The 15,824-nt window shown below is 38.8% G+C and overlaps 1 protein-coding gene across 2 annotated transcripts in view; it reads right to left on the bottom strand.

The window, feature by feature from the left end:
• OPHN1 (oligophrenin 1) overlaps positions 1-15,824 on the bottom strand; it is a 553,120-nt gene that overhangs the window by 68,974 nt on the left and 468,322 nt on the right. For both annotated transcript variants that reach the window (XM_056130029.1, XM_056130028.1), the window contains exon 21: positions 8,712-9,035. In XM_056130029.1, the coding sequence (XP_055986004.1) occupies positions 8,712-9,035 (324 nt within the window). The remainder of the gene's footprint in view (positions 1-8,711; positions 9,036-15,824) is intronic.

The following is a 15,824-nucleotide window of genomic DNA, read 5'->3' as shown; positions in this document are numbered from 1 at the left end:
TCGGAGATGGTGGTTCCGTTGAGAGCGAATGGAGCGTCAGGAACAAGGCTGTTTCTCATAAACATTGTCTTCGTAAGATTCAGCTGTAGTCCGACCTTTCCACATTCACGGTCAAAGTCGTTCAGCATTTGTGCCGCTTGGTTGATGTTTGGTGTTATTAGAACGATGTCATCAGCAAAGCGGAGGTGGTGTAGTTGCCGACCATCTATCTTCACTCCCATTCCTTCCCATTCCAGTCATTGCATGATGTTCTCGAGGGTGGCACTGAAGAGTTTTGGTGAAATGATATCACCCTGCCGAACCCCTCTCTTGATATGGATGATTACTTCTTTGTAGAATGGTGAGATCTTGGTAGTGAATCCGCAATAGAGCTCACGAAGGATCCTGATGTATTGAGTTTGTATGCCCTGATTGGCTAGGGCTTCCATGACCGCTTCCGTCTCAACAGAATCAAAGGCCTTCTTTAAATCAATGAACGTTAGACAGAGCGGCATCTTGAACTCCCGAGATACCTCAATGAGCTTGGTTATTGTGTGGATATGGTCAATGGTACTGAATCCTTTTCGGAATCCAGCTTGTTCACATGGTTGTCCTTCATCTAGTGTTCTGTTAATCCTATTCAGGATGACTCGAGTGAATAGTTTGTAGATGACAGACAATAGGCAGATTGGGCGATAGTTGCCAATGTCGTGGATGTCTCCTTTCTTGTATAGTAGTACAGTCTTGCTGGTTTTCCATTGGGATGGAACCTTGCATTCAGACAGGTAGCGTGTGATGAGTCGAGCCAATGTATTGATGAGTACTGATGGTAAGTTCTTCAGGTGTTCAGGTCTGATCTTGTCTGGGCCAGGTGCTCTTTGTTTCTTTACTGACGAGATGGCTTGTTGGATTTCGGAAGGGAGAACATTGGGAACGACATATCCATCATGTGGTATGTGGGCAAGTGGATGTGGCTATTAAAGAGATCTGAGTAGAAGTCATGAATAATCTTCTCCATTTCCCTTCTGGAAGATGTGATAGATCCATCATGATGTCGGAGGGCAGTCATCTTGGTTTTGTAGTTGGTGAAGGACAGGCGGGCATTACGAATGTTTTTCCCAGCTTCTGCTGCATCTACCAGTACTGCTGCTCTCCTGTTTTTGAGGTCATCCTTGATGGCTTCTCTGCACTGTTTTGCCAGTTCGGACGTTCGCTTGTGGTTGCCTGAGGCATGTGCCAAGCCACATTGGCGAGTAAATTCAAGAGTGTTCGAAGAAAGACGGTTTTTTGTGGTTATCTCTCTCTTGGCATTCCTTGCACAATCATGGAGGTGCTGAATCATTCGATCGTATTCCTCATCAATGTTGTCAATGACGGCATCTTCCCATGTTGCGCAATAGAGCCAAAGAGTTCCCAGTTGGTGGTTGTTCTGGGAGTCCTCTTCTTAAACCTTGCATTCTTTTCTCTTCGTTCTGTGAGGTAGAATTTTGCACGAAGAAGACGGTGGTCTGATCCCGTTTGGAATTTTGGGACAACAGCAACATCGGTTAGGCAAAACCGCCGATTGAATATGATGTGGTCTATTTCATTGTGGAACCGTCCATCAGGAGACTCCCATGTCCAACGTTTAGATTCAGCCTTTTGGAATTGTGAGTTACCATGGAAGGTTTTGGTTGACATGATGAACTCAGACAGTCTGTCACCCTGTTCGTTCCATTCCAGGCCATGGGTTCCGATGTGGAGTTCATCGACTGATCTTCTTGGTCCTATCTTGGCATTAAAATCACCGACAATGATCTTGTAGAAGGTGTGATCTTCTTTATAGAACTTCTCCAGCTCCATGTAGAATTTCTCAGTTTCTCTTTCACCATAACTGGATGTTGGTGTATAGACAACAAAGATAGAAACTGCCGGTAGTGAGCCACATTTATTCAAGTGTAATCGTCCGATTCGGGTTGTTAGGCATTCAAATGAATCAATGTTCGTGACTAAGTTTGTGTTGACAAGGATACCGACACCACCGACGCCTCTTTTATCACATGTTCCAAGGAACAGTTCTTCTCCAGTGTCGAAAACAGCATGATGGGATTGATGTCTTCTTGTTTCGGTCAGACCAATGATGTCGTACTTGATCTTTCGTGCTTGTACCATAAGGTCTTCAATGGATGCAGCAGATGCCAGCATACGAGCATTAAAAGTACAGACAATCATTTTTGTTTTTCTGCGTTTTGGCAGCCTATGTCTGTCTTGGTGTTTTATCAGCCTCTCCTTCCATATCCTTCTCGACTCTGCATATTCAGGGTTAGGGAAATGAGATCCATTTATTACTGGATTTGGCATATCAATTTGGTCTATTTGGCATAGACTACGGATAGCTTGCCAGGCTCTGCCTTGCAAAATAAAAGAGAAGTAGAAAGCCTATAGAGGTATATCACAGGTAAGGAAATTGAAACAGAAAATAAAAATCTCCCCAGGAACCAAAGTTTTGGCCCAGATGAATTCACCCTGACTTCTATAAAACCTTCAGAGATCTGATTCATTTTCTCTTTAAACTCTTGCAAAATATTGATGACACAAGAATCCTTCCCAACACCTATAAAGCTAATATTACACTAATACCCAAAGCAGATAGACACTTGCAGAAAACTTTAGACAAATCTCCCTGATAAATATTAATGTAAAAATGATAACAAAATATTTGAAAATGAATCATGACCACGAATCACGATCATCCAGTTATCCGTCGATTGTCTCGAGCAGGCCCCAGTAACGTCTCCTTTATCCCAGCCCTGAGATTTTTAAGAAAGTGCTATATTAAAGACTCTTTAGGAGAATGAGACCCATCATTGTTACTGGTATTTGCCATATTGGGTACGCCACGGGGAGTTTGCCTGACTCTGCCGTGTGGGCAGGTTACATTTAGTAGCCTGCCAGTTTGTCCAAAGTAGGAATGAGATAATAAGATGTCATAATAAGATGTCCGCCATGTAATCCCATCAATGGTCAAGACTCAGAGACTATAAAACCCAGCTCCCGGAACCACGCGGCCGTGAATGCATGAACATCTTTGAAAATGAATTCAACAAAATATCAAAAAATCATATACCATAATGGGTATATGAACCTGGGCTTCATACCATGGTTTTTAATTATGGTTCACATTATGAAAATCATAACATAATATACTACAATAATAACAGGAGAGATAAAATTATTATATGATCTTATCAATCAATAGAGAAAAATTTTGACAAGATTCAACATCTACTCATGATCAAAACCCCTTTAAAAATAAGAACCTTTCTTAATATAGTAACAGCCATCTATAACTAATGCACAGCTAATATGATTCTTAAAAATGAAAAAAAATTCCTGTGAGATCAGGTACAAGACAAGGATCTTCACTGTCTCACAAAAGATAGTATTAGAAGTCCTAACTATGACACAATGGCAAGAAAAAAAACAAATAAAAAGGATGAAATTTGGAAAAGAAGTAAACTTATTACTATTTGCAGATGAAATGATAATATACACTAAAAACAGAAAAGAGTACACAAACGTTCCTAGAAACAATACACCAATATAGAAAAGTAGCCAGCTACAAACTCAATACTCAAAAGTCAGTTGTATTCTTATATACAATGAATGAATCAGAGGAGAAAATAATCAAGGAGCCAATCACATTTAAAATAGTATTCAAAAATATCACTTACCTAATACGCTAACAAAAGATGTGGGAGATCTATATGATGATAACTATAAATAACATTAGAAAGAGATAATAAAGAAGACCTTAGGAAAAGGAAAAATATTCCAATACTGTAAAAATGACTATCCTACCCAAGCTATCATATAGAATCAATAAAATTCCCATTCAAATTAACACGACATTCTTCAAGGACCTAGAACAGTTAATAATAAAGTTTGTATATAACCAGAGAAGACCACAAATAGCCAAAGACATATTGAAAAATAAGAAATTGGGAAGTATCTTATTACCTTATTTGGTATTAGAAAGCTATAGTGATAAAAACTGCATAGTACTGGAATAAAGACAGGCCCTCTGACTAATGAACATAATTGAATACTTAATGACACAACCCCATATATATGAACAGTTAATACTCGATAAGTGAGCCAAGAACATGAAATGGAGTAAAGCCAGGCTTTTAAACAAATGCTGGAACAACTGGATAATTACCTGTAAAAAATTAAAGCAGAATACATATCTCACACCTTACATAAAAGTTCATTAATGTTACATAAAATATTAACTAATGGACTAATGACCTTGAGATCTGAATGGAAACTATTAAGTACATAGAGGAAAATATAGGCAGAATCTTCCAAGATTTGAACCTCAAAGCAGTTTTTTTTAATTCTTCTACTGAAAGACAAACACATTTATTTATGTATTTGAACAATTATGCTTGTTTCTTGATTGATAGCACAGTAGGTAGGGCATTTGCCTTGCACGTGGCTGACCCGGGTTTGATTCCTCCACCCCTCTTGGATAGCTCAGCAAGCTACCGAGAGTATCCCATCTGCACAGCAGAGCCTGGCAAGCTCCCCATGGTGTATTCTATATGCCAAAAACAGTAACAAGTCTCATAAGGGAGACATTACTAATGATCTGGTACCACTAAGAAAGGCAACAACAACAAAAATAAACAAGTGAAACTACATTAAATTAATGAGTTTCTGCATGGCAAAAGAAACATGGGCTAAAACTAAAAGACAGCTAAAGGAATGGGGGATCTATTTGCATTCACCACATTAAATAAAGTGTTATTATGCAAGATATGTAAAGTACTCACAAAGATCAACAACAAAAAATTTAAATCCTATCCAAATTTGGGTGAAGGAAATGAACAGATAATTCTCAGATGGCCAATAAGAACATGAAAAAGTGCCCAGCATCACTTATCATTAAGGGAATCTAAATCAAGGTGACAATGAGGTATCATCTCACACCAGTGTGAATGGCACATATCAAAAATTAGGAAATATCTGTGCTGTCAAGGATATGGTGAATAAGGCACTCTGATCCACTCCTGGTAGAAATGTTGTCTGTTTCAATTCCTGTGGAAACTAGTAAGGAGAGTCCTCAACAAAGTTAGAATTGAGCTGCCATTTGACCTGGTAATTTCACTTTTGGTCATCTACCTCCAGGGCTTAAAAACTTTCATTCAAAAGGGTGGGGCTGGAGCAATAGCACAGCGGGTATGGCGTTTGCATTGCACATGGCCAACCCGGGTTTCAGTCCCAGCATCCCATATGGCCCCCCGAGCACCTCCAGGAGTAATCCCTGATGGCACAGCCAGGAGTAACTCCTGAGCATCACCGGGTGTGACCTAAAAAGAAAAAAAGGGCATGTGCCTGAAAAAAATGCTCTACATCGCTAATCATCAGTGAGATGCAAATCAAAACAATGACATCATCTCGCACCAGAGAGACTGGCACACATTCAAAGGAACAAAAGTAACCAGTGTTGGCATGTATGTGGGGAGAAAGGGACGCTCTTTCACTGTTAGTGGGAATGCCAACTGGTCCAGTCTTTTTGGAAAACAATATGGACATTCCTTCAAAAACTAGAAATTAAGCTTCCATATGACCCAGCAATACCACTTCTGGGAATATATGCCGAAGGTGCAAAAGGACACAGTGGAAATGACATCTGCATCTTTATGCTCATTGCAGCACTGTTCACAATAGCCAGAATCTTGAAACAACCGTGTGCCAGAACAGATGACTGCTTAAAGAAGTTTTGGCACATCTACACATTGGAATACTTTGCAGTTGTTAGAAAAGATGAAGTCATGAAATCTGGTTATAAGTGGATGGTCATGGAGAGTATCATCCTCAGTGAAGTGAAGTGAGTAAGAAAGAGAGGGACAGACATAGAATGACTGTACTCATTTGTGGAATATAAAATAACATAATAGTATACTGACAGTCAAGGACAGTAGAGACAAGGACCAGGAATATTGCTCCATGGTTTGAAGACTGCCTCATGAGCTGGGGCAGAAGGCAGCTGGAATAGAGAAGGAATCACTAAGTCAATAATGGTTGGAGGGATAGTTCGGGATGGGAGATGTGTGCTGAAATTAGATTAAGGACCAAACATGATAGGTTCTCAGTATCTATATTGCAAACCATAATGCTCAAAAGTAGAGAGAATATGGGGGAAATTGTCTGCCATAGAGGCAGGGGGAGGGCTGGAAAGTGGGCTGTATACTTGGGACATTGGTGGTGGAGAATGTGCACTGGTGGAGGGATGGTTGTTCAATCATTGCATGACTGAAATTAAAACATGAAAGCTTTGTAACTGTATCTCATGGTGATTCAATAAAAATAAATAAAAATTTTAAAAAAGGACATGCACCATCATTATTTTTGTTGCACTTAGTACAGTAGCTAAGATATGGAATCAATCTAGGTGTACAATGACATCTAAATGGATTCTCAAGATGTGGTATATGTACATAATTTAATACTATGCAGCTGAAAGAAATGATGAAGTGCAGTTTGTTGCAACCTGGTTGGAACTAGAAGTTATCACGTTGAGTGAAGTAAGTCAAAAGAAGGAAGACAGACTAACACCCAAGAATGGCCGAGATAAGTACCAGGGGGTTCACTCCATGATTTGGAGGTTAGCTGCACATGCTGAGGGAGAAGGCAGCTCAGATGAAGAGGGGAGCACAAAGTAAATGGTGTTGGGAGGACCCTCCTAGGATGAGAGATGAATGTTGAAAATAGACTATAGACCGAACACGATTGCCACTCATTGCCTCTTTTGCAAACCACAGCACCCAAAAAGAGAGAAAACAAAAGGGAATGCCCTGCCACAGGGGTGGGGTGGGGTGGGGGGGTGAGGAGTGGGAGGGATGCTGGGAGCATTGGAGGTGGGGAATGGGCACTAGTGGAGGGATGGGTACTCAATCATTGTATAACTGAAACCCAAGCACAAAACTCTGCAAGGTCAACAACTGTACCACATGGAGTTTCACTAATAAAAAAAAGAAGGAAGACAGGATGATCTACTTATCTCTGGTATATAGTATAAATGGATGAAGAAATGTAATGTATTAATAGGTGTATGACACAATCATCATTGATCCCAGAGCTTAGGGAGAAGAACTGAGAAGGAAAAAAATAAAGAGTGATTGAAAATGAGAAAGAGAAGTAATGCGGACTTTCAATTATAGTGATGAGGTGGGAGAGTGGTATAGCTGTATAATGAAAGCACATATTCAAAAACACTAAAAACATAAGATTTAAGCTGCAATTATCGAACTTTGTAATGTATTATCAGATGGCAGGCAGAGGGGTGGGCTGGGGGATGGAGTATGAGAATATTAGTGGAGAGAATTTCACATTGGTGGTGGGATTGTTGTTAATATATATCCTAAAACTCAGGTATCAACAACATTGTAGATTACAGTTCGTTGATTAAAAATTATACAAAAAGTAGTAATGTGCCATTTTTTGCCTTACTCGAAGGAAAACTGGATTTTGTGTCTAGCTTCACTAGTAAGATCTAGATCCAAGTTCTGCCATTACTTGTTTAGAACTTTTGGAAATTTACTTATTTATAGAAGCCTCAGGTTTTCATTATTAAAAAAATATAGTGCACTGGTCATGGGTGTAGTTTTTGTAATTATATTCATGAGAAACAATTATTCACAATATTTTAAGATGTTTATCAACTAATTAATTTATTTTTAATTGAATCATTGTGATTTACAAATTCATTCATGATTGAATTTTAGGTATACAATATTCCAACATTAATATCTTTATCAATATCCACGTCTCTCTAATAATGTCCCCATTTCCCTCCTGTCCTCATTTCAGCCTTTTCTATGGTAGGCATATTTATTCTTTTACTTCTTTTCTTTAGTCACTGTCACTTACAATACTGTTAATTTTGGGTATCATGCATATCACTTTACATCCTATTAGCACCCTGTCCTTCTTCAGTTACTATTTCCCTTAACTATTGTCATATTGTTCTCCCCTCCCCATTATGATCAGAAATAGCAATCAGTAGTTTCTACAATGACAGGCATATAACTTGTGCTTACTGGATAGCAACACCAGCAGCAGTAATATTACTGTCACTGTCACTGTCCTCCCGTTGTTCATTGATTTGCTCGAGTGGGCCTAGTAACGTCTCCATTGGAGACTTTGTTGTTACTGTGTATGGCATATCGAATACATCACAGGTAGCTTGCCAGGCTCTGCTGTGCGGGCGAGATACTCTCGGTAGCTTACTGGGCTCTCCGAGAGGGGTGGAGGAATCGAACTTGTGTTGGCCATGTTGGCTGCATGCAAGGCGAACGCCCTACTGCTGTGCTATCACTCCAGCCCAGTAATATTACTATGTAGTACAATTAATTTATTACATAAATAATGAGTGCCAACTATGTGTCATTGTTCTAACAACTTGGTATATAGGAATGTTAAGCAGGCTCCAAACCCCCATTCTCATGCAATTTACACTCCAATGGTTATTACAAACTTTTTAATAATTATTTTCTTTTTTATTGAATCACCATGAGATACAGGTTACAAAGCCTTCATGATTGAGTTTCAGTCATGTTCTTGCTCACCACTCCAATACAAGTGGTAGTAAACTGAAATAGGTATATACCTTCAACCTCAGGGATATCTCAAATGTAAAGTGGTTGGGACCATTTCTGGTTCCAATGGGGTCCCCAATTACTTACCATCTTTGTGGTAAGCAAGAAGCCGAGGAGCTGGTCTCTTTATGTGTAAAGAAGGGACCTTGGTGGGCACAGATCCTGGCACAGGTCCATTAGTGGCTTTTGGTAGGGTCTTGGTCCCTCCATCCTGCAGCTTGAACACTAACTTCCCCACATTCACCTCAGGACAGGGCTCCAACTTGACATCTGGAACAGGCCTACTTGGGGATTTTCTCCCAGCTTCAGGTTCTCCACTTCTCTGAGTTGAGATTTTGGGGTACTGTGGTAACTTGAAGGGATCTATACCACTGCTGATAGTACCATTGGGTGTGTGATGTTGAGTTTGATCTAGGAAAAGTTGGCAAAAAGAGGGAATATTAATCTTAACTTTTCGTTACCTTTTCATATTTATCCATGAAGCCATACTATTGAAAAAGTATATATATATATATATATATCTTGAAAGATGTTATTATTGTAAAACAAAGGAATAATATTTCATAGAGTCAGCATATACCTATTCCAATTCATGTGGAGTTCCAGATCACCTCAAAAGAGAGAATTTAGTTCAGATTTCAGTATGACTTTATGTCATACTTTTTTTTTATTTTTCAGTATGATTCAGTAAAGCAAGCATGATTCATATACCAAGATACTTTATATAAAGCAATTTGTAATTCAAAAGGGACTTGTTCACAAACTGCTAATTATATTATTTTAAAAATAAAAACATCAAGTAATTTGCCCTTCAAAAATAATTTTACCTCTTCCAAAATATTTTTTTAATTTCCACTTAATTTTATCCTGACGTTTTGTGATCACATAACATTCTGAATATATGTTATGTATCCTTGAAATCCCCTTAAATAATCATTTAGAGTATAGGCCAAAAGCAAAATATCTAAAGCAGAGTAAGAAGAGACAGAGGTTTTTGAGATATGATTCCACTAAAAAGAGGTAAAAACAGTAAATTATTCTAAAGCCACATTAAAATTTCTCATGGCACATTCTATGCCTAACCTTTAACTTAGCCTTGCATTTGCAATGCTATCTATCATTTATTTTTTTTAATTGAAACACTATGAGGTACAGTTATAGACTTACAAATCTTTGTGCTTAGGTTTCAGTTATACAATGATCAAGTACCCATCCTCCACCACCACGGGTCCCAGCATCCCTCCCACCCCCCTCCCCCCAATCCCACCCTGCCTCTGTGGCAGGGCATTCCCTTTTGTTCTCTCTCTCTCTCCTTTTGGGTTCTGTGGTTTGCAAGAGAGGCATTGAGTGGCAATCATTCATCTGGGGAACATAAAGTAACAAAATTGGAGACTAACACCCAGGAGTGGCCGAGATTAGTATCAGGAATTTTGCTCCATGACTTGGAGGCCAGCCACACGTGCGGGGGGAAAAGGAAGCTCAGATAGAAAAGGGAGCACCAAATAAAGGGTGTTGGGAGGATCCTCCCAGATGGGAGAAGCATGCTGAAAGTGGACTATAGACCAAAATAATTTTTAAGGTCTCTCAAATTTTATGTTAGTATTCTTAGCAGAATTTGACATCATTCTCCATCCTCACAAAGCATCCTCCAAGTAGCCACTTCATGTTTCCCTTATAGTATTTGTAGTACAAAGTTTCCTTTGAGAATAGTACATGCTTTTCAATGTTTTGATTATGGCTTAAAACTTTGGTAAATTAATGAGAACCTGAAATATTCTTCCTAAAAATGAATGCAATATTTTGAAAACTAATTAAAAATGTTCATGAAGCCACTTGAAACTGTGAATAAGGAATTTCTCTTTCTTATATAGTAGTATAAAATATAAATCATAGTGTAATTGTTAACAGAGGTTTTGGGTTTTTTTTTGTTACTTTGCTGTTGGGAATTTTGGAAGGGGGAGAGATTGATGGTCATGGTGTTGGAATTATGTGAAAGAAAAACCATTATTAACAATACTGAAAATCACAGAATCTTAATCAGTATACTTTTAAAAAATAAGTCAAACTAAAATATGAGTTATAAAAATAACAAGTTGTGTATGTTAAATGAGATCTGGGACACATTGGTCTGTTGTAATATGTGGATCTTATTTGGATTTTTCTTTATTTTCTTTAAATCAAAAAATAACAGAATTTGAACAGATGACCAGATAATGATGCAAAGTAATTGCTGAGTTTTTTTTCTTTTTGGTCACACCCAGTTATGCTCAGGGGTTACTTTTGATTCTGAATGCAGGAGTTATTCCTGGCAGTGTTCGGGGGATCATACATGATATCAGGGATTGAACCTGAGCTGGCCACGTGCCAAGCAAATGCCCTACCTGCTGTACTCTCTCTCCAGCTCCTAACTGCTATTTTTAAACTTCTATTTTTAAATTTTAGTATTGTGATTTTGGCTAAAAATGTCATCTTGGGGTTTGAAAAGATGGTAGAGCAGGCAGGGTGCCTGTCCTGATTGTGGACAATATGGGCTCAATCCCCAGATATGAGATGCCATATGGTACCCTCTGTCTCTCCAAGAACAAACAATTCCCTACTCCCCTAAAAAAAGTCTTATCTTTTAGAGATTCATACAAAAAATATTTATCTACTTATTTATTTATTTAGCCGGCTGGAGTGATAGCACAGCGGTAGGGCGTTTGCCTTACAAGTGGCCAACATGGCCGACCTGAGTTCGATTCCTCCGCCCCTCTCGGAGAGCCTGGCAAGCTACCGGCTACCAAGAGTATCTTGCCCGCAGGGCAGAGCCTGGCAAGCTACCCGTGACATATTCGATATGCCAAACACAGTAACAAGTCTCATGATGGAGACATTACTGGGCACGCTCGAGCAAATCGATGAACAACGGGAGGACCGTGACCGTGACCATGAAATTTATTTAGCCACACCCAGCAATTCTCAGGGCTTACTCCTAGCTCTGCACTTAGGATCACTTCTATTGGGCTGTGTGTTTGTGTGTGTGGGGGGGGAAGGGATGACACACATGGGGTGTCATATATGGAACCTGGGTTGGCTGTGTAACGGCAAGTTTCCTACTTGCTGTACTAATGATCTGTCCTTTTATTTTATTTATTTATTTTGAAGGCAGCCACCTGCTGATGCTCTGGGGTAATCAGCCCTGTACAGGAAATCTGGCAATTCTCTGGACACCAAGCTGGAGACAGAACTTGGACCTCCTGCATGCAAAGCATGTGCTTAGTTAGCTGAGCTATTCTGAAATATTTATGGTTCAAAAAAGTTTTTAAAAGGTTTCGGCACGGAGTAGCAAATGTTACCATTGAGTTTCAGGGATATGAGTAGTACAATTCACCTTTTTTTGCAACATCTCTTTATGATTAAATGATCTATTACAAAATGTGGGCTGGAGCGATAGCACAGCGATAGGGCATTTGCCTTGTGCACACACAGCGCGGCTGAGCCTGGTTCGATTCCTCCTCCCCTCTCGGAGAGCCCGGAAAGCTACCAAGAGTATCTCGCCCACATGGCAAAGCCTGGCAAGCTACCCATGATGTATTCAATATGCCAAACACAGTAATAACAAGTCTCAAAATGGAGACGTTACTGGGCCTGCTCAAGCAACTCGATGAACAACAGGAGGACAGTGACAGTGACAGTTACAAAATGTTAAAGGAGCCAGAGTGATAGCACAGTAGGAGGCTCTTGCCTTGCATATGGCTAACATGAGCTGAATCCCCAGTATTCCATAGGGTACCCCAAGCATTGCCAGGCATGATCCCTGAACTAAGAGGTAGGAGGCAGGAGGCAAGAGGAAGCCCTGAGAATAGCCGCATGTGGCCTCAAACAAACAAACAAAAACAAAATATGTACCCCTAAAATGTTAAAGGAAATTCAATTTTTGGAGTAAAGTGATCAGGTATAAAATTCAGGTCTGCTTTTGACCAAATGTGAGACCCTGAGATATTTCATAATCTCTAAGTATTACAAAATTTTCTTTTCAGAGCTGAAGTGTTAGTTCTTGGGTAGAGTCTTGCATTGGGTAGGGTAGTTCTTGGTAGGGTAGTTCTTGGCTGTGTGTCTTGCACACAGCCAACCCAGGTTTGATCCACTGCACCTATTATGGACCCCGGAGTCCACCAGGAATGATAACTGAGTACCCTGTCTACTGTACTACTCTCTGGCCCGTGAAGGGTAGTTTTGCTGCAAAACCTTTTCTCCCCAGAGAATTATTTAATCTTCATGGGAACCTGTAAAGTATATATTCCCTTCTGGAGAAAGGGAGGAGTAGAATAATAGTAAAAATGAGGACCTTGGAATGAGACTCTTTTACCAAGAAAAATAATTTTCAGATCTGAAATGTGATGATTTATACTGATAAATGGTAATAATAACGATAACAATAATTATAATGATAACAAATACCATCATTTGAGTACATTCTCTGTGCCAGGACATTTGCCAAATGTATTACCAAATAATCTAATAATGATTCTATAAAGTAGCACTGTAGCACTGTCCTCCAGTTGTTCATTGATTTGCTCAAGTGGGCAAGTACTAAACTAATATTAGTTAAATCATATAAATAAGAAATGTAAGGACTGAGAGATAGTATAGAAGATAAGCTTCTTGCCCTGCATGTGGCTGTAATGACCACAACCTTGATTAAAATCCCTGGAACCACATATAGCTCTCTGAGCACCAGCAGGGGAAACTCCTGAGCACAAAGGCTTTATGTAATGCCAGGTGTCAACACCCTTCCCCAAATAAAAAGAAATCTAAAGAACTGAAATGTTTAATGTCACAGAACTGATGTAGCAGAACCAATTTTCAATGCTGTTTCCAGAGTCAAGATTTTTGAAGAGAGTTTACTGATCCTTTCATGAAGTAAATATCACTACTTGGAGTTTAAATATCACCCCCCCTTAGCTTACTATTGATCTGTTTCTATGGGAAAACATATATTCCCATTTTTGAAACTAACGAGAACTGTGAGTATGACTACTAAGACTCTTAAAGTGGAAGTCCTCACGGATAGCTATGTTATTTTGTATAAAGTTATAAGGTCTTATACGAAAGCCTCTCTTCTGTGTATGGATGAGCAGTGAGGAGAAGCATTGAAAAATTACATACCACCCCAATAGGAAAATTTTATCAATGATTTAAATACAGGTAGATTGATGCAAATGAGTTCTATGAGGACAGTGCTATTTCAACCTGGGAGAGTTAAAAGCAATGGAGTGTGGGTTATGCTTTTAAAGTTTTGTTTATCTTAATGGCTGCTGTGGGAAATATTTATAATTAGGAAAGAAAAAAAGAAAGGACACTGATTAGGAAGCTACTGAAACCACCCAGGTAAGAGATGATGAAGGAAATAAGAAAGATAGAAGCAGGAATCAGCTGTATCTAACAAGTAATACACACATAGAGACGAGAGGAATAACTGATAGACTGGATAATTATAATAAGGTAGATTTCACAAATAGTAATTCAGGATGACTGGTTCTGGCAGTTTATTTCACTATTTTTCTTTTTAACTTTTGGGTATAACCTAGAGGTTCCCATGGCTTTCTTCTGGATCTGTGCTCAGAAATCACTCGTGGCAGGACTCACTGTATCATATGGGGTGCTGGAGATTAAACTCATCTTGCTGCATACAAAGCAAGTGTCTTATTTGCTGTACTATCGGTCTGTCCCCCATACTGCCAATTTCTCAGCTGGGAAACTTGTAGGTCAAGGAGAAAATGGAATCAAGAGTTGTGTTTTGTACAGTTTAAGCTGGAGATGACAATGAGTCATTCTAGGAAATCTTTTGAATGGGGAATTTTAGATGAAAATAGAAGGGAGATAACATAAATATAGAAATGTAATAGGGGAGATGAAATATATGTAGATATACAGGAACTAAAAATATTTAAAAAATAACCCTAAGTCATAAAAAGAATATTTAAGTGGTGATCTCATGGTGGGGATTTAAGTTGATTCCATATTTTAGTTATTATAAATAATGCTACTATGAACATAATGGTATAAATTTTCTTTCAAATTACTAAAATGAATAAATTAATACCATCAAAACTTTGGGAATAAAATGGATGGATTTCAAGATGATTATAATAAAGGGCTGGAGTGATAGCACAGCGGGTAGGGCGTTTGCCTTGCACGTGGCCCATGTGACTGACCCAAGTTCGATTCCTCCGCCCCCTCTTGGAGAGCCTGGCAAGCTACTGAGTATCTTGCCCACACGGCAAAGCCTGGCAAGCTACCCGTGACGTATTCAATATGCCAAACACAGTAACAACAAGTCTCACGATGGAGACGTTACTGGGCCCACTCGAGCAAATCGATGAACAACGGGAGGACAGTGCTACAGTGATATAATAAATGAAATAAGTAACAAAGTAAATTACCATGTGTTTTCATCTGTATATGGATTATGATTAACTAAAACAAACTGGCAATACAAAACCAAAAAACAAAATTAACAAGATTAATTCCTAGATAAAGAGAAATCTATGGTGAATACAAAGTTAAGGAGAAGTGGGGTGAGAAAATGGACTAAAGGTTATTTGTTGTTATTGTTGTTGTTTTGGTGGTGGTGAGCAAGCACTTGACTATGGGTATATGCATGGAAATGGGAAGATAAAACCCTGAAATTCCTAATATAATAAACTAATGATAAAATACGAGATATTTAGTGATATGAGACTGAATGACATCACACACGATGCTGTGAGACAGAGGAAAAATACTCTGTGCTTTTCCAATATGAAGTTAGAAATAAAAGGAAAATGATTGTGGACTGAAAGGGAATGACTAGTGTTTGTAATCCTAAAAGTAAAGTAAATAAAATGTTTCGAGGAGTTCATTATCTGTGCCAAATTTTACTCACAAATTGAGTATTTGGTGATCAAGTCTCCATTTGGCTTGACCATGTGGATAGTGTTGCAACTTTGGCAAAAAAAGAAATGGATTCAGTAGAGTAGTGGGGAAAGATGCACAATTAATCTCCATAGTAAGAGATTATTCTACTGAAAGTCATTCCTTTGAACTTCTGCTATACGGCTACACTGACAGTTTATTATCATAGTCAAACACTAATTATTTTAGCATAATCAAGTCAATTAACATATCCATCATATCACATAGCTACTATTTTGAGTGTATGGTGAGAACACTTAAGAT

This window comes from Sorex fumeus, unplaced genomic scaffold (assembly GCF_029834395.1).
Source record: "Sorex fumeus unplaced genomic scaffold, SorFum_2.1 ptg000073l, whole genome shotgun sequence".
NCBI lineage: Eukaryota > Metazoa > Chordata > Mammalia > Eulipotyphla > Soricidae > Sorex > Sorex fumeus.
This window is presented reverse-complemented; position numbering and strand designations above follow the sequence as displayed.